The sequence below is a fragment of the Dermacentor silvarum genome, chromosome 5 (assembly GCF_013339745.2).
Source record: "Dermacentor silvarum isolate Dsil-2018 chromosome 5, BIME_Dsil_1.4, whole genome shotgun sequence".
In the NCBI taxonomy this organism is placed as follows: domain Eukaryota; kingdom Metazoa; phylum Arthropoda; class Arachnida; order Ixodida; family Ixodidae; genus Dermacentor; species Dermacentor silvarum.
Genome location: NC_051158.1, coordinates 50,070,678 through 50,089,807, shown reverse-complemented (window position 1 = coordinate 50,089,807; position 19,130 = coordinate 50,070,678). Strand labels below are relative to the sequence as shown.

The following is a 19,130-nucleotide window of genomic DNA, read 5'->3' as shown; positions in this document are numbered from 1 at the left end:
ACGTGCGAAGTGAACAAAAAAAGGTTCTGCGTCACTGCTTCCAATGGAGCCACTCTACGCAGTAGCCTATGCCTGCGCTACTGTAGTTCCTGAGGAACTACGGGCCTACATAATATAATTTTGACACCGCTGCGCGGTGCGCCTTGATTGTGCGAGCACTTTACCTTCTTTGTGCTGATTCGTTCTCCTCTTTCTTTGTATTTCCCTCCATCTCTTCCTCCCGTCAAGGGTAGCGAATCGGAACCGCCTCTGGTTGACCACGTTGCCTTTCTATGCGTCATTTTTGTTTGGTCCTTCCTTTTCAGGAGCATTATTTATGCAGACATGTTTACGACGACCACTTCCGCTTGCTTGTGTTGCTTTGGTTTCTGAGCCTGGTCTCCTTTCTAAAACAAGCTTCAATTGCCTTTTTTACAGCTCCAAGACAACTTCGAAAAGGCCAAGACAAAGCAACCTTGATAGAGATGGATATCCACATGTCAGAAGTTTAAATATGTGTGTGCCATTTACATATTTAAATTAGGACGGAAAATTCGGCTAGTTGACTTGGAATCGTTATAACAAACAGAATTCAGCTTTGAAATGAAGTACAACGACAGGAGTGCAGGTCACGTGGGCTCGTGTCGTGCACACCTGCATTTGTCCTTTTTTCTTGGCTGATTCACAGATATCTACAATCTCAGTCGCCTATTATTTCGGCAGAACGGATCGCGTTACCTCTTCACGTTACCCCATGGGGGAGGTTCACCTGAAACGGTGAATTTTTCGAGATCTATATGTAAAGGTTTTAAACTGGAAATGCCGGAGATCAAAATCCGGAACTTTTTCAACAATAAGAAACGCTTGGGGCTTTGTTAATAGGGGCATACGACTACTAACCCCTCTGTCCACAAACATGGGGAAGTCCTTGATGAAGACGCGCCTAAGAAGTTCGAGATCCTTGACCATGAGAAATGGAGCATCGCCGTTGTAGAACCTGCATTAAAGCAAAAAAGAAATCGATTGAAATGAGGTCCTTGCATTACATGGGATCATCTTATGGGTCACGATGTATAGATGACGTGAAAAACGAAGTCGACACCAGTTAGTGTTAAGCAATTATGGTAATTTATTTAGGGCACTCTGAGATACTCAGTAATAATGCAGTAGGCAGTAACATCTTGGTTGAGGGCTAAGGAATAATTTGACTTGCCGCGCTTCTTTAACTTGTACTTATAGAAAGGTACTCGAGCATTTTTGAATCTAACCTGAGACATCATGCTGAACAGTGCAACGCCCTAGCCACTGACCCACTGAAGCTGTTAAGAAAATGAACATTTAATAGCGTAAAAGACGGGAATCGGATAAGCCAATTTCGGAGGATACCCAACAACGATTTAGGACTCATTCTATCGCTTAGCGCTATTTTACAACAGAAGTAACACAGAAGTATATCTTAAAATTAAGCGTGAAACGTGGAAACATCATTACTGGCGCTCACAACACCCTTCAACAAATGTGAACCGAAAATTGGACCATAATAATAAAATCGTGAAAACATGTTCATTGAGGTGAAAAGTGTTACATCTCACCCGTAGATGTCACCATAGGTATTTGACCACTCGTCCATAACCTTGATTGTGTCCTGAAATGGATATCATGCAAGAAAGTGATTAAAGAACACTAGATGAATGAAACAGCTCTCTTTTATAGTTCACATCTCAGCATGTAATCCAATAGATCATTGGGAAAGACGACTCGGATGTAAAAAAAAAAACACATAACAGGAAATGGGGTGATAACTTCCTAAATAAAGCGAAGTTTTTTTGCCTCTTCTGGCTAAGTTTGGTTGCATGCTTTATATAGTTGACGTGGAAGGGGGGGGGGGGGTGTCGCAAATGGTCGCCAAACAAGAACATCGTCAAGGCGACATATTGTGCTGGTTGCCAAAATTGTCAACCTATACTAAATAAATAAATAAATAAATAAATAAATAAATAAATAAATAAATAAATAAATAAATAATCAGCAGTATTGCTCGCCAACAGCGGCGAAAGCTTTGCTTCAACCAATTCCAACAGCACGTGAGATGCGCATAATCTTCTTTCGTTAGCGGATCAATTTATCAACAAAAACAAAAGATGGCTTCAAAAATCAAGAAAGCACTGGAAAAAAAAAGTGCCCAATCGGATTGAACTTTTCAGAACCCGCCTTTTCTGTCTGAAGCACAGGAAAAAGTCAAGCTAACTTAAATCACTGCAACAATCACTGCACCCTCATATATTTCCTCTTCCTGCACAACAAGCCCACAACATCTAAGCGGATGTTGTGGCGATTTGCGTAATATACATGCGTACGTGTGCACTTACTAAACAGCTCGTTGCAGAATACCTGGTTGGCGATTCGTGATTGCCCCGGGCGAAGTTTTACTTTTCCTGCTGATCACGTACCACTGCGTTATCAAAAAATGTCGCTGTTTCGCGCATGATGCGAAGCATCAGTTGCGATAGCAAATTAGTAGAGAGCTATTCAGAGTAGGGATAGTAGTTTTATCGGCTGCATAAACTCGGACACATTCGCTTACTAATTGAATTAACAAGCGTGGTGTCAGCGCGCGCAAGCAAACATGAATAGATCACACTGAATGACCGCAGACAACAACTGTCGACGGCGACGCCGACGGCAGAAATCCGGTTCAAGTGTCCATATAATTGCTATCGCAATAAAACACGTAACAGGAAATGCACAGCGCATACAAAGGTCAGAGCCGTGTGGAGATAAGGGACGGTGCGGGCGACCGCCACAGCCGGGCAAAGTACGAGCGCAGTTGTTGGCAGAGTAGAAGCTGCGCCCCCGCCCTCCCTCCCGCGCTGCCTTCCCGCTTTCTTGCTTTTGCGTGGGAGATTGAGTGGCAAGTTCCCCTTGCGCCCGGTTGCAAGATACGCCTTTGGTGCCGGAGCACAGCGTCGCCGCGCCTCCCTCCCTCCCATCCCCCATGGCCTTTCGCGCGACCGTCGCGTTTGCTTTCCGCCATGCGTTCGCTCTCCGTGATAGCGCGCGTCGACGATTTTATCGCCCTTGGACTTTATACGGAACATCACGGCGACGGTAACGGCGACGGCGACACCGATGGCAGAAATCCGTTGGAAGTGTCCATATAATTGCTATCGCAATAAAACGATACGGGGGCATGGCCATATATGGGGACAGAAAACGAGATGGCCCCAAATGATCCAATGATTACGCAGCGCAATAAGCCCCAAGGAACCGATTGCTGGACCTGCAGTGTCATCAGAGCTACCTTTTCTTAATATTTTATTACTGCAGAAGTCTTAATGAAGTTTTCAATGCGAAGCTTTCTTTTCCTACCGTGCCATGGTTCCGCTTTGGCGGGTCGGCAATGGTCGATCGCTGCTAGGTTTCTCGACGATTAGATTTGCAATCACTTAAAAAATATGCAATGCGTCCGCCGGCGGGATTCGAACCTCGGACGCCCAGCGCAGCAAACTGGTGCTCTAATTTTAATGCGTTATTTCAGCGAAGCTGTTTATGGCGTGGGTTCCGTAGATTTTTCGTGTGCGTCAACAAATCTGCTGTGTGCAAAAACTCAGCTTCCGAATTTGATCAAAAATCTTTTCATGTTATGCCAAAGCCGATACATCTCATAACTTGGATATGTATTTTCAGTAGATTAGTTATCAATAGGCACCATATTCAAGATCAGTAGGATCTCAGGTAGATAATAAGGGTTTCTCAAAGATTTGCCGCTGTGCGACCCACGTCAGGCCATGCGTACGCTCGCACCGCCCTCTCTTTGTCGTCGTTCCAGGCGCTTGCGTGCCGAGTTTCCTTCCGCTTTCCCGGGGTGGCGGTGCCTCGCGGTGCCTTGAGCGCAGTGTCTAGAGCGCTCAATCATGCTGCTTGAGCGCTCTAGACACCGCGCTCAAGCCGCCTAATTCAAGTGACGTAAATGATAATCTTGCTGATACGATGCGTTTTAGTAAACGCGCACGCTTCGCATTGTTCACTTCGCGATACCAGGCCACTGTGGCCGGCTTTTTCGCGCCATCATGTTGACCTGACTACGGCGTAGCGGGCGCGGAGCACCGTAAGACTGTCGCCGGCTGGACGAAAATTCTTGCGCTGGGTTAAAGAAACGCCTATGAAGGGTTTCTTAAGGGAGAGTAAGCAAGAGGAGTAAACGGAAGAAAGAACATCGCACGCAGCGACTGAAAGACCGTGAGTGACGTCATTTCGTCCAGCACTGATGTTAGTCTGGAGTTTAGAATGAGCATCTTCAGCCAATCCTAACACGACGATGGCTGTCGTCAGCTGCCGCGTTTCTTTGTCTTCTGCATGGTCTTCCTATGACCAGACGACAACCGCGTCCAGATGACCTGTTAATGTACCAGATGGCCTGTTACTGGATTTGTGCTTGCCAAACATAAGCTTAGTGGTGTCTTTATGAGCGTTATGCTGCGTGCATTTTTAACAAAAACGAAGTTCATGCGATTAGCACTGAAGAAATTTAGCGACGCACCGTTCTGGCGAAGATACCTTTGTTTTAGAGTCTGTAACAGCCTTGCTGAGATTTCTATTGATTCTGCTGCGGTATGCGAGATACACTCTCCCCTTGATTGGCCCACTCTGCTATGACACTCGCTCGCCAGCTTCATGGATACCATGACGTCATGATGACGACTGTGTAGTGACTCTATGGTACACTCGTGTCTTCCCGTTTTCATCATGCCGTTGCCATGGCAGAGTCGTCATGGCACCCTCGTCATACAGTTGTCTTCAACCCGCCATAGCCAGGGGCGGCCTTAGCAAGTGAGTACCATTAGCAAAGCGAGACGATGCTGGAGTATGTCGCATAAAGACGTAGTGTGGGCATGGACTTCAATTGCTTCCATTGCAGAACCATGGGAATCACCTTCTGTGCCAGCTTTTTTAGAGCGAAGCTTGATATGGCTAGGCGAAACGAAAATACGCCTGTCTGTCGCCTGCCCACAGCAAACTATCATCATCAGCATTGGTTCGAGCATCGTTGTCTTCTCCTGCAGCTGGCTCCGTTGCCGCTCATTATTCCAGCGTAGAATTTTCGTTCTCTTCTGCCGTCGTAATAGGGAGGCCGCGTTTACGCGGAGAATTAGCCATTGTTGAAGCGGGCATGAGCCATTCATTGTCTTACGTGACGGACAGGTTTAAGTTTGAAGCAATTTATTTTCGAAGAATCGCAAGCGGCAATGGCTGGCAAATGCTGCTAACCACGATGCCGGGAAATCTCGAGACATCGAATGCAAGCGACAACAGCGGACTGCGGGCGTGCCGTCAGTGACGTAGTTCTCTCCGTCGCAGCCGAACGTGTGTGTCACCTCATAATTGAGAAATACTTTCATGAACCGTCCGGATTAACCCAGAGATAAACACCGGGGCCGCACGTTTCGCTTCGCTGGTTATCCGCCTGTACGAAGTGCCTGGGCAGTGATTTTTCTTGCTGGAGATGTTAAATAAACGTGATTTCAGAAATATGGTGTGTCACTACTTAACTTGAACGTAAATTTCATTACCGGTCGATAGTTGTCGCGACAAGAGTTCTGCCATGATTTTCTACAGTCTTCAGTTTTTCGAAGTTCCAAATAAAATGCCCTCGCCAATAACAGGCCCGACTCAGGCCCGAGCCCGGCCGAAGCCCAAAGCTCCTAGGCCCGAGCAGCCCGGTCCGGGCCCGAGTCAACAATTGCTTACCTGGCCCGAGTTTGCGGGCCAGCCCGAGCCAGTGCAGGGCTCTTCGCTGGTCCTCCAGTGCAGAAGTCCGTTGCTCTAAACATTAGACGATGAAAACAAGCCTCAAAACTAAGGCAAAATAATCTTGTGCACACCAGCGTTTGAGGCACTTGTTGCGTTACGCGCGTGGCACAGCAACAGCGTTTTGTAAAAAGTGAGGGCGCGCATCTTCTAGCTGCCGATAAACAAAGAACTTACGGGACGCGTTTGTCTCTCAAATTCACTGCGCGTATGTCATCATAGTGTGGCGCTTTAAGCGTGTTTCTACAAAGTCAAGCCCGACATGTATTTTAATTTCACTCGTTTCAAGGCTAAATAAACATACCACTTTATCTGCAAAAAGCCGGACAAGGGCTTCTTTTTAACTAACGTTTGTTCTCTCTGTCTTTCTGCAAAATCCACCATGGTTGTTCAGGAACGCTTTCCACACTGAAATCTGCAGCGTGTATCTTCTCGTATTACGCAAGCTTTCGCTTACGGAGACCTCACCGTAACGTTGGTTCTAGCAGGATTTCTTAGGTGTTTTTTTTAGATCAGACTGACATTTCTGCGACTTTGGTGTGGTAAATTTTGCCTGCTTCAGGCAGTTGTTCTTTATGAAGTTCTTTTGAGCAGACAGATAGAGAGATACAAGCTTGATTTTACGCTGAAACTCCCTCCCCTCTGCTTCAAATAAGTTTGAAACAGGTACCCCTCTTGCATCATTTTCCCATTAGAAAACTTACAACGGAAGGTTCGGGAACAGACGAGCGAATGTTTGTTTTTTTATCAAAATTGATGTTTCGTAATACGCGACGCAAAGTTCGTTAAAGTGCAAAAGGAGCCTAAATTGGCCAAGCATTACGGAAACACAATAATCTCAACAGGTGTAGCACCCCTATCTGCGTGGGAATAAAAAAACAATTCGCAAGGTTTTTCTATTATCTACCGCATCAAAACATCCTTTTCACATTGTTGCATCGGTCCCGACTGACAGCCACCTACCGTATAACGTGAGTTTTCCAATCGTAAAATATCACAGGATTTCAAGCAAGAGTTGCTGATCAACTTGCTCCCGGACATCCAAATTCGTCTTCTTAACAAAAAATAAAGACCTAAACAGCAAGAACAACGACGTAGTTGGTTGCGAACACTGTACCACTGAGAACCTCACGGCACCTGCTCCTCTTGTGGCGCCTTTATTTTAACAGCGGAGCTGGTTATGCCGAGCGTAATATGCCTCACGTAGGCAGAAAACTGTGGGCCGATCCTGGAGGTTGGACAGAAATGGTCCAAGCGCAATGGCACATACCCCTGCAAACTAGCAAAGCTGAGCCTGGTAAGTCTAGCTAAGCATTATTGGGACTACTTAAGCTTGGTCAGTCATCGATAGCCAATAAATAGCTAATCGGTAATCAATCAATAATCAATAAATTCAAGAAAATTCTGGGGATGTCTTGGTAGTGCTTTGCCTAGACCAAATACGTGGCCTATACCTTGCGATAGCCAATCGATAGCCAATCAATATCTAATCGATTATCAATCAACAATCAACAAATTCCGGAAAGTGCTTGGGATGACTCGGTGGGGCTTAGCCTAGCCCAAAAGCCAGGACTAGCTAGGTGCCCATCAGCTCCACTGTCTCTTTAGCATTGCGCCTCCAGTGCAAGCTACGCTTTTTTATTGCGATAGCAATTGTATGGACACTACAAGCGGATTTCTGCCATCGGCGTCGCCGTCGTTGTCACCGTTAGGTTCCGTATTTTCCGTCCAAGGGCGAAAAAGTCGCCGCCGCGCGCTCTATGCTGTATGCGTGCGCGGAAGCATGCGAAGGACGCGCGCTTTAACGGGGAGCGATCACACGGCGGGGAGCAAACGCGCCTTCTTCCGTTGAGCGAAAGGCCGTGGGGGGATGCAAGGGAGGGAACGGAGGGGCAACATTGTGCGGCGGCGTCAAATGCTTATCTTGCGACCGGGCGCAAGGGGAACTGGAATCTCGCAGGTGAAAGGAGCAAAGCGGGAAGGCAGCGCGGGAGGGGCTTCGGCTTGGCGAGCAACTGCGTACTTTGAGCGGCGGCGGCCGGTAGCGCGCACCGTATCTTCAAACGATGTGCAACATGGCTGATACCTTTCTATGCGCTGTGCTTTCGCCGCTCAGTGAAGCGATAGACCGCACGAACCTTCGCTTGCCGCTGCTGGCGCGCTTGCTCACGCCAGCGTTTTGACAGCGGTTGTGTGCGGTCATCGGGTGCGATATATTTATGTTTGCTTGTGCGCGCTGACACCATGCTTGTTAATTCAGTTAGTAAGCGAATATGTCCAAGTTTGTACAGCCCATAAGACAACTGTCCTTACTCCGCATAGCTCTCTACTAATTTGCTATCGCAATTGATGCTTCGCCTTTCCGGCGAAACTGCGAATGTTGTTTTTTTCTCACCTGATGCCAGAACTGGTAGAAGTTTCCCGAGAAAAGACTTGGCTCGGGGCCAGGAATCCCTCGTTCCTTGAAAAGGTTGAATCTGTTTCGCCGCCACCTGCGAGCATGCGAATACACATTCGTTTAAGTGTCAAATGTCATCGGCTCGACTCACTCATGATCATGCACTAAAAGCGTTATTTGCTAAAACCAATGCATTTAAAAGTAGTTGTTTTCCACTGACACTTTCAGAATGGAACGCTCTTGCTAAATTATTGCTGAGGTGTCTGATTTTCAAAAAGCAGTGGAACAGATGTTGCTTTAGTCTTCTTTGTTCGTTGTATATTATTTACAGGTGTGAACTATTTGTGAACTCGTTTTTGTGAAACCCCCTCTGTACTATTCTTGTTGGGCCCATCAGGCCAGAGCAATTTAAACTAAATGAATAAAAATCCCAGGCGGAAAGCAGTTGCGGTCAGGTAAATAGCGCAGTATCTAGGTCACGAATGTGTCATGCCAATTGAAAAACGTAAGCAGAAAACGCGGGGGGGGGGGGAGCGTCTGTAGTGTTTTGCTTTTCTGTTTGGAATGTGGAAATAAAACAAATTATGGTGCTTAGCGTCACTAAACACCCTAATAGGTGCGAGAGACGGTGCAATAAGAGACCGTAGGCTAAGTTGGACATCTTGAATTTATTTTGCCGTGCTCACGAAACTCCTTACACAAGATCATTCTTTTTCGCAATACGCATCCATAGGAACGAGGGCGCCGAAGTCAGGAATTGAACTCAAGACCACGAGCTCCACAGCTCAATGCCGCAACCACTGAGTTTCCATGGAGGAAAAAAATCATTTCATGCTTTGTGAGAGACATCTTGCAGTATATTCTGTTACAGGATTATTTCCTTGTATAGGATATCAAGAAGGCACTTGTTTTACGCCGAATATATCTTTGTTCCTTTGTGGCCACGAATGAGAGATTGGAAAGAAAATGCAGATGCTACGCACATGTAGGAGTTTTTGCGGAGTGAAGGCTCCGTGAAGCGGTTAAACAAAACGTTATAAATTTGTCCATTTTATTCCTCCATCTTTGCAGTAAAGAAAACTAGCCCGTGCATGTGCTCTCGTGTAATACGCGACTTGACAAATCTTATACTGGCGTCTATGTTTATTTCTTATTATTTATTTAAATGTACCGATCGATTATGGGCTGATCTTCCGTAGTAGGCATGTGCCAGTGTACGCTCGCTTTTTACAGAGAACCTGTTAGCCTCTCGGTTGTCGGCATTTTTGTTACACATTTTGAAAAATGTGGGCCGATTTTGGTGGCAGTGCAGGGCAGGAGCAGTGGCTCGTACCCCCGTAAGGCAGAGGCCTCAAGCACTCAGCAATGTGAAGCGAACACTGCATACATTCTTTGGAATCACGCATACAGCATACAGAACAGCATACGTTTCAAATAAAAAAAATACTCCATCTCCCGCTAAAGGAAACCATGTGTGGATGCGAAGCAGCGGGGAGATGGTTAGCTTGAGCGGGAGATGGTTTCTCGGCAGCGGCCCGAGCGCTCATCGCGGCGCTATATACACAGGAGAGAGAATGAGGCGCGCGCGCTCCGTCATTTTCATGCAACGGAACTACTGTGGCGCCCCCAGCGGAGGATGCAGCTGTCGCACCACCTGTCGTGCGCGCCGCTCCGGATTCCTAGAGGAGAGAGGAGAGAGAGGGGTAGGGGACGCGCATGCGCTGTGGGGGTGTGGCACGCGGGCGCCGCTCCATAGAGGATTTCTAGAGGAGAGAAAGGGGGAGCGTAGGAGAGGAGAGAGAGGGGGTGTGGGACGCCGCGGGAGGGACGGACAAAGCCGCCGGCAATAAATGCTTCGCATTTAAAAACAAGCACAAAACACACATGAGAACCACATAATTGATGATAAGGCACTACTGATAACGATGCGAAGCACGTAGTGCTCCCCGCATACGTTTGCGGGTAAAGATTACTGTTGTGCAAGCTGGCGCGGCAACGGCAGATTGCGACGTGAGGAGTAACGTCCCTAGCCTTTTGTGTATAAAAGAACCAGCCTAGCAACTGATTTCAATGTTGCTGCCGCACCGCTATGGGCGGCTGCGTGCTGTCAAAGTTACCATTACTCCGATTACTACCATTACTCTAAAGCAATAAAGCATTGCACACCCCCTCAGCAGTTGCCGTGGTGATCTTCAACAGCTTTGCTGGACATCCCCTTAGCCAGGGCCGGTACGGTGAGTGAACGTTTTTTGGTTGCGTACTACGCGATACTACGTTGGGGCGCTGCACCCAACCAGATCGACGGTACAATCGCGTGCATAAATGGGACCCGGAAATGAAATTCCGTATGCCTCGCAAGCTCAAAGGAAGCTAAACAAACATGGTGCACCGGATTCGCCTTGGTGTCGCATTCACCAAGCGTTATAGGCATCACGTTGGTTCAGTGATACCAGCCCAAATTGTCAATGCTGCCACGTGCCAGAAACACTTGATGGCATATTTTGCGTTTGTCCCGCGTAAGCGCAAAAACGACAGCAAGTTGTCTTTTCCATTGCAAACGTCGATATATGTGGCCGCTGTCAGACGAGTTTACCTTGGGTCCTTGGCCTAATGCAAACAGTGCAGCCTTAATTGCAAGTGCCGCTATAGGCCTTTCTACAAGCCACTGGGCTGGAAGCACAGCTCTAGAGATGCCGAGATGCCACAGCATTGTGAACTTGTATATACGCACCTCGTTCTCATATCATCATTCATCGGTCCTTTTCCTTCTCATCCATTTTCCCCAGTGTAGAGTAGCATGCAGAGCAAGCTATAGCTTAGGCCAACCTCTTTGCCTTTCTGTAAATATTTTTTTCTCTATTGCCAAGCTATCGGCTCAGACCCACGGCATCCTGGACTAGGGACGCCGCCCACCTCGGACGATCTTACACCGTCTGCTCATTTCTCTAAATAAAGTTTATTACTCCTCCTCTATTGCCGAACCCTCGTGTGGGTAGGTGCTATAATATGGAGTCATCATCATGGTGAACACGTGACTACCATCAGGAAGAGCTATAGTTGGAGCTGGCAAGAAAGAAGTATACGTGCTGCAAAACATTATTTTATAAACTTGATAGTGAAATCTTACCGTTTAACACCAGGCTACGGAAAAAGGGTATATTTGTGTCTTGTGTTAAATGTGAACTTTGCGGTGTGCAGGAGTCAATTGAACATTGTTCCATTCACTGCAAAGACGCAATCCTATTTTTGAATGTGCTGCCACAGACTCCTACGATAGACTTCGAAATCAACCCTCGTACTATGCGATAACTGCTGCCGATATATAATAATCGTGTACCATGATTGTTTTCTCATAGGAAAGCACAATTTGTGGAAAGCACGGGCGGTGGACATTAACGCCGAACCGATCTTACGTTCAAGACTGCATTTCATTCAGATGGCTGTACGCATAGGATATGTTTGTGATTAATGTGATACTCAACCGGTCTGGTACCCCTTTTTCGTGACGTGCTTATCCTTACCGCCCTTCTAAAGCGAGGCCTGGATTTGCACCTAATGTGTGAACAGTGCTTGTGATTGTGCTCTTCTGTGCGTGTGAATTTCATTGTGTCCGCAGCTTAAGTAGCTATCTACAATTGGTGAATATGTTATCGTGTTGCACGTTACTGTAATAAACAGCATAAAAAAAGCGATTGTGCCTGGTGGTTACAGCATTTGATTGGTGCTGTAATCGAGTGTCCTAGGTTCGGATTCCGCCACCGGACGCGTTTTATTTATTTTTATTTTTTACAGAGTGAGGGTAAAGTACTTGGTGAGATACTGAGCAATGACTGACCTGCCAACTCATGTCAAACCATGGGGAATGGTATTCGAAGAAAGCTTCGCTGTAAAGACATCCCGATCCTAAAATGTACTTTTTTGTAACACAAAAACTGCGGACGGTGGCATGTATCAGAAAAAAAGAAACATTTCGAAGGTTGTGCTTTTCTTTCGGTCTTCCTCTGTGTCTCTATTTATTTCAGTGTTGCATGTGGACGTAAGCTAATTGAAGCACACATCGTGAGAAGACATGCCTCGACTTCGAGGATCCCTTGCGCAAGCATCGCAAGAACTGTTGATCCTCGTTGCGTTGTCATTATTCCTCACAAATATATTTTCACGAGCAATGGCGAAGCCAAATACGTTGTAGTGGAGCTGGGGCAGAGTGGGCGGTTCAGTCATATGGGTAGAGAAGATGAGACCATCGAACATTTTTTTTTTATTTCTTGTCGACGATTTACTAGCCTAAGAAAGCGAACCCTACAAACACCACTCCGCCTACCTGGATGAGATTTAGCTGCCTCCAAATGTCTTATCTTTGGGTGCCTCTACACTTGGGGAGAGCGACGGGAGGTTGCCGCTGCCTTCCAAGACATTTCTTTTAGGTTCCATGAGATTTGAACTGGTAGTACAAACTTTGTAAGCCTGCTTTTCTTTGACCCAAATGTAATTTGAATTGCTTTAATTTTATGGTTCTGGTAGATATTGATAACTACAAAATCACGCAGGCTTTATTCTCAATCTTCCGATTCTAACCTAGCGAGCATAGAGAGAGACAGAAAGACATTTATTAAATTAAAAAAAATGTACGTGCACTAAAAGGCAACCCCAGTGCTTTTTCCGGCGAGGTGCCTATAGATTAGGTTAATTGTTTCGCTCCTTATAACGTAGATCAGCAAGCTGTCATATATAGCTTTGGGGTGTTCAGGATAAAATTTTGCACTCTATTGGACATTTCATCTCGATCTACCCGGTTCTTGGCCAATCCCCCGGAGTGGGTACGTGCCAGTATATCCCAAAGATCTACATCTACATCTATATGTGGGCAAGCGTCGAGAACAGTGAATAGAACTGAAGTGTGGTGGCCGGCAACAGTAACGCGCGCTGTGCACATACCAAGAACCGGTGTTCGGGTGCCGTCAGCTACTCGCATAGTAGGAGAGACGGCAGGTGTCAGCAGTTTTCGTAGGCGGCGTCGGAGCGTAGAACTCATAACGGATATGTGGGTGCCAGTATCAATGAGAGAAGTAACGGTCATGCCGTCGACGAGAACACCGAGCAAATTGCGTCTTGAAGTAGAGGTCAATAGAGGTTTTTCGGTCCGTGTCGTCAATGCAGCCTCACCTCCCGGAGGATGCACTGGCTAGTTTCCCGGGTGGTGTCTAGAGTAAGCTGGAGCGCGAGTGGCGACTTTGAGGTGACGGCGATCGGCTAGACCAGTGTCCTTGTGCGGCAATATCGGCGTACGTCGATTCAGAGCGCGGAGCTAGACGGTGAGGCTCACGGGCCGGAAGGTGGTCATCGAGAAGAGATGTGCCGACGTCATTGTCGTCTGTGCCGCAAAACGTGCAGGTGTCTTGGGGATGCGAAAGGACCACAGTTGCCGGAGCCGCGGGCGAGGGTTGCGATGACTGCGTACTGTCTTCCGCCATGGAGGCGGGAGAAACGTGGCGTCCGCTCCGAAGATCCCGGGCCGGGTGGAATAGAGCCCGCAACTGCCTGCTGCTCTGTATTGCGAAATACTCTGTCTATTATACGCCCAGCGCTGCCCCTTGCAGACCGTGTGATAAGATACGTTGGGATAACGTTGCGAGTGAAGGAGGACTTCGCGCAAATAAAATGTGTACTTAGCACACGTTCGCTTCCTTCGACAACGCTGAGAGATGTCGCAAGGTTTGGTCGACATTGAAGCCGCTGTTTTTTCATGTGGTAACAAACCTTCCATTTTTCCAGAGCTTGTCAGCGTCTTATTGTCCGTTCATATTGTGTCTCTGCTACGGGTGAGCTGAAGGCCACATGACACCTTGAAGCTGAAACACTTGGCTACTTTGAAGTTGTCGATGTCACCTGTTGCACGACACCAATCAATGTCTGTAACTTAGTGCTCTGCAGTGTCATTCTCATCCCTGTATTTTCAAACAATCCTCGACTCGGAGCTCTTTCTTAACTTCGATAGAGTTCATTGCAACGCCGTCCCTCGGCTGCTTAAGGCGCTGCACTTCTCAAGAATTGGCGTGGATGATCAGGAAGCGCAGTGACCAATTCTGTCGAGGGGTGGCGCTGTTATCTATGTTCTCGGGGCGAGATAGAGTGTTGAGTAGAGGAAGTTTTCAGAACACGGAAGTTATTATCGTTCTACTTTGGTTCTAGATGTAAATGTAAAAATCTTTTGCAATGCTTTGTGCTTAGTGAAATGAAATGGCGTTCCCTAATAATCACAAAATTGCAACGCGAATGGCCGTTCGAGACACTTTGCGTGTATTCTGGGGTTTCTTTCGCGCTCGGAAAAACAATTTTATCTAACACGTAGTGAGAAACAGAATGCTGCATCGGGAGCTTTTCGTTTTGCTCTGTGATTTTCTCATTAGCACATTTCATCTAATTATAATATTGAGAAGCTGAATGAATAATTAAGAGTAAATATGTAATTAGGCGGAATGCAAAATTGTTTGAGTATCTCCAAGCGACGGCAAACAACATTACCTTGGTTCCGTCCCGATACGGGGCATCTGCTTATTTTTGAATAATGGTGCATGATAGTTGAGACACCCTGTATAAGAACTACGTGGTCGTTTTTTGCCGAAAGGCTTGAATTCGCTGGCATACACAAGGTTGCGTGCGCAAACTTGATTGCGAAACTTTATAAGATTCAGCGCAGTCCTTTTGACAAAATTTGAGGCTGGAGTGTGAAAACTTATCGTATAGGAAAGCAACGCTCCATTTTGCGGTTACTTACGAGCATTCTTCAAAGCGAACAGCTTTGTTTACCTCTTTCTTTCGTGTTCATTGTTGGCGGTCGGCCGGTGGATTTGGGATACAAAACCACCGATGGAAAGCGTGCGTGCACTGCCAAAACCGAGTTACGGGGTGCGTTCTTCGGCCGAACGACAGCATCACAGGTCGTTGAGACACACGTGCTGATTCACGTGAGCTATAATTAAACTGTGTGAACGTTAAGATGCAGCAATGGAGCACTCGTAAAGAAAACGTGCATTCGTTCGCTGGCTGGTTTAGTCGTCGCTTGTTTAGTCGTTCGCTCGGTCATGGCTTCACTAAAGTCATATCTCGCAAACGATGTTTTCGAGCGAATGCAACCGTCCTTAATACATGCACCTCCAAATTATTGATGGCGCAACATGGTGCGCGACGTCAAGTGCGTTACTTCATGAACGGACTAGCTACCACACAAGGAAATGTTACTCGTGGTCAGTCACTAACCTGAAAGATTGAAAAAACAATGGTTGATCCCTCTTTCATAGGAATCGGAAGAACACGAAATTGAAACGTGTCTTCACAGAAGCTGTTGCATGCATGCTTCATGAACTCACGGTCCTCTCCAGCGAAAGGCGCACGATATGCGGGAAGGCGACCGTGTTGCACGCTTGCTTCGCACGCGGCGTCCTGTTGGCGAACCGAGCTGAAGTGTGCCAGGCGTTGATACGGGCGTTCTAAGTCGCGTGTCGGTGCATATGTCCATGGCGTCAATCAAGAAAAAAAAAGTGTCCTAGGCGTAATGGTTTCAATGTCGGGCTTGTGTACTAGGGGTCCCTGCAGGGTTCAAATGCTGCCGTCGGACACTTTTAATAATGTTGATTTTATTATTTATTATACAGTGCCTCGTTGAAAATGACGAGTTTACAAAGTCACGATGCCGTTTACACTTGGTTCTTTATTCTATGGCTACTCCGCGCTACAGTCTCCGCTGCGCTGTGACTACCGAAGCGCTCCCTCTCGGCGCTCGTTAGCGTCCCGATGCAGTACTTTGCTTTACCACTCCCAGATGGCGGTTCTTACAACCGCTACATCCGTTGCCGGAAATCAGTTAGGAAACCCGGGATAAAACACTTTGGTGTTAAAATAATTTCCTCAACGTAAGCTTACTTTGCTCTTGTGGGAACCTGAGGGAAGCGCTGTTACAGCGTTCCCTCTTCGCGAACGAATGTTGCTAAAAAGTGATTTCATTTTCTACGTATGCAGAGTGCGGATTCGTCGATCGGCCTCGCGTGTTTCTGCCAACTTTGAGGCACTAGATACATCGTATCACCACCGTCCATCTCCGAGCCATATCACGTGCTTAGCAGATTGGCAAGCACGCACGAAGGCTAGCACGTAGACGGCACTGTAGCTTGTAGTAATCTGTCAAACCTTCAGAGCCGCGATATTGCGTGCCCTCAGCCAGCCTTTGTGCGTCATAGCTGATACGCGCCGCGGATTCATCTGGTAAGGACAGCTCAGATTATTCAGGTTACTGCTGGCTTGCTGGAGGCTGGGATGTGAGCGTTCGACAATAAACGTGTTATTTACAACCATTCCCAACAAGATCTCGCGACACGCGCTTGACATATGCTGCGTAACTAATTGTAGCGTACGCTATACATTCCGAGTAGTCATGGGACGGCATTGGGGCTCGTTTATATGCTTAAATATAGTTATCAAAGCAGGAAACACAGCTTCCGTTATTGAATTTGCATAACCCTCCGTAAAGATATTCTAAGCTGTACACGAAGCTACTCGGAGCTAGAAAGTCAACGCGATCGCTTAAAGCGCATCGCCTTGCTATGCGTGCATTCACTCTGCGAAAGGTCGTGTGCTACGCTGAAGCATAGTAGGTGGTGCCACGGTAGAGGAGAGAGCGCGAGAGAGTTGAGAAACGAGGAGGAGCGAAGGCGGAGGATGAGAGTTGCGCAACTTTACGAAGTGGGAGTTAGCGTCAGCCAGCTGCACGTAATGACGGCGCGAGCCTTCGTCTTCTTCTTCATGTTGTCACGGAAAAACACAGAAGCGCGTCTGCTTCTCTAAACATGCTGCACAAATTTCGTAGGTTTTCTTCTGTTCTTCTGACGCGCGCACTTCCAGTGGCTCGTAGCAATGCAAGTTCAAAGCTCACGCCATCTGCTCCGGTGAGTTGATTGGGGGCGCAAAGGAAGATCGCACACCAAGATGGCTGCACTCCCGGCATCAAAAGAGTGACGTCAGGATGTCTCCCATTTTTTTTTCCTTCCTCAATGGCGTGGCATATGATGCATGGGTGCGTCGGTGCATGTGCGCCTTGCTACATTGGAACTGAAGGCGCCCAGACTTGTTGCCTTTTGTGGCCTATGACTATTCCGGTGAGCAGCCGCACGTATACGTCTTGGTCAGGCTTCTGTGGCTCCGATCTCGAGCTGGCTCCGCATAGTTGGAATTCCAGAGAGACCGAAGGATCAGCCAAACGTACCAATAATTTCAGCACAAAGGAATGATTTGCGTCCAACAAAAATTCAGAGGCCTTCCACTACTGTGAAGATGGAAGTCTGCGAAGCTGTGACTTCGGTGGGTCTGCTGTAGTGAATATTGCTATAGGGAATTTATAAAATACCATTATTGACTATATTGAGCCTCTTCAGCATGTTCGTCAAAGAGCAAGGACAAGGCGCCGGTGTCCCTGCGCGATGCCCAAGTAGTGCGTTTGCTGCGCCAAGTCCGCCCCACCATCCTAGACTAGCTTATGAGCCACAGCGTTCACAGCCGCGGCACACTGCACGGCAGCGTCATGATCCTGTGAGATCTCTCCCGCTCCTGCTCTCGGCGGGCATGAGCAACAAGTGATTTCTTTTTTGCCCTCCATTTTTTCTTTGTTTCTATTTTTCTTTGTTTCTTACGTTCCTTCCTTCCTTCCTTCCTTCCTTCTTTCTTTCTTTCTTTCTTTCTTTTTCTTGTCCCTGGATCTTAGCCGCATATTCCATGCGGGTATGCGCCGCACGTGATTTATTATGGTTAATCGTGACGTAACTGACAAGCATATCATTTTATCAATGTCATGACCGATCAGTTATGTTAGTCATCCGTGCTTGACACCTGTGCTGCTTTTGACAACTGGCGAAAAACCGCCACGCACACAGAGCCAAAACCCTGATGATGATAGTTTATTTCTACACGCGGACACGGTCCTGGGGGAACTAGCCATTAACAGCTTCGCTGTAAAAAACTGCTGACCTTGCGATTGCGCGAGGTTCTGCTCGGGCTGCCAAGCAGGCTTGGGTTGCCTCTAGCCTTGCGCCCAGAACGCTCTGGAGACGCACAGCGAGGCGCGTGTGGCGTCTAGAACACATCACTGTACGGGACTGCTTCCCACCAAAGGTTCCCACCACTTCGCTGTCCATCAAGATACCCCGTCCCAAGAAATTACGTATAGCTCTGAAGATGACGAGCCGAAGCGGCCACGTCTGAGGCCGTCCGCGGTGGAGAAGAGATCGGAAGCCCGCGCCGTTCGACTTGAGCAAAAACGGGTTGACGGACGTTGACGCCAAGCTGGCGAAACGGGAGGCGATCTTTACAGTACGTGCCACCTGGACCCGCTCTGCGTATGCTCCGCTCTGTCATGAATATTGTCACGTTGTAGTGACGGTGAAGAACCCAGTATAGTGACAAATGTGAATCACGTAACTCTTTATTGGGGTGAACATGTGCCCCGCAAAAAAAGTAACACTCGGGCACAACGATAGCGGCGATCAAAGTGGCGATCATCGAAGATCTGATTAGCGGATTTAGCGCGTCCGCTTGACTTTTATACATGATTCGTCGAAAGTTCCAGTGTAGTCGCTGGTGCCCGCGTGCCTTGCAAAAACTGCTACACAATTCGTGTCCCGCATGCAGTCTGATTATACAAGGTTCGGCGAGAACATACACAACAGATAGAATCAACGACAAGATTCGAGCAAGTTCGAAACCACGCGGGCGCGTCTAGCACTGAGCGATAACTTTAAGTTGTTAGCGGGGGAAATGCAGTCCCCGCTAACAGTAAGTAAGTAAGTACACGTGTCAATACTGGCTTCAGTATAACTTCCGAGTGAATATTTTACGCTAAGTCAATGCGTCATTAAGGCATTATATAAGAAAATGTCATTAGTCTACGGCTTCTAAAGCG

At 47.4% G+C, this 19,130-nt stretch overlaps 1 protein-coding gene across 1 annotated transcript in view; it reads right to left on the bottom strand.

Moving 5' to 3' along the window:
• LOC119453379 (cytochrome P450 6B5) overlaps positions 1-19,130 on the bottom strand; it is a 100,784-nt gene that overhangs the window by 36,459 nt on the left and 45,195 nt on the right. Inside the window, exons 2-4 of the mRNA XM_037715422.2 lie at positions 8,183-8,279; positions 1,572-1,624; positions 880-976 (exon numbers count right to left, since the gene is read on the bottom strand). Coding sequence (XP_037571350.1) covers positions 880-976; positions 1,572-1,624; positions 8,183-8,279 — 247 coding nt within the window. The remainder of the gene's footprint in view (positions 1-879; positions 977-1,571; positions 1,625-8,182; positions 8,280-19,130) is intronic.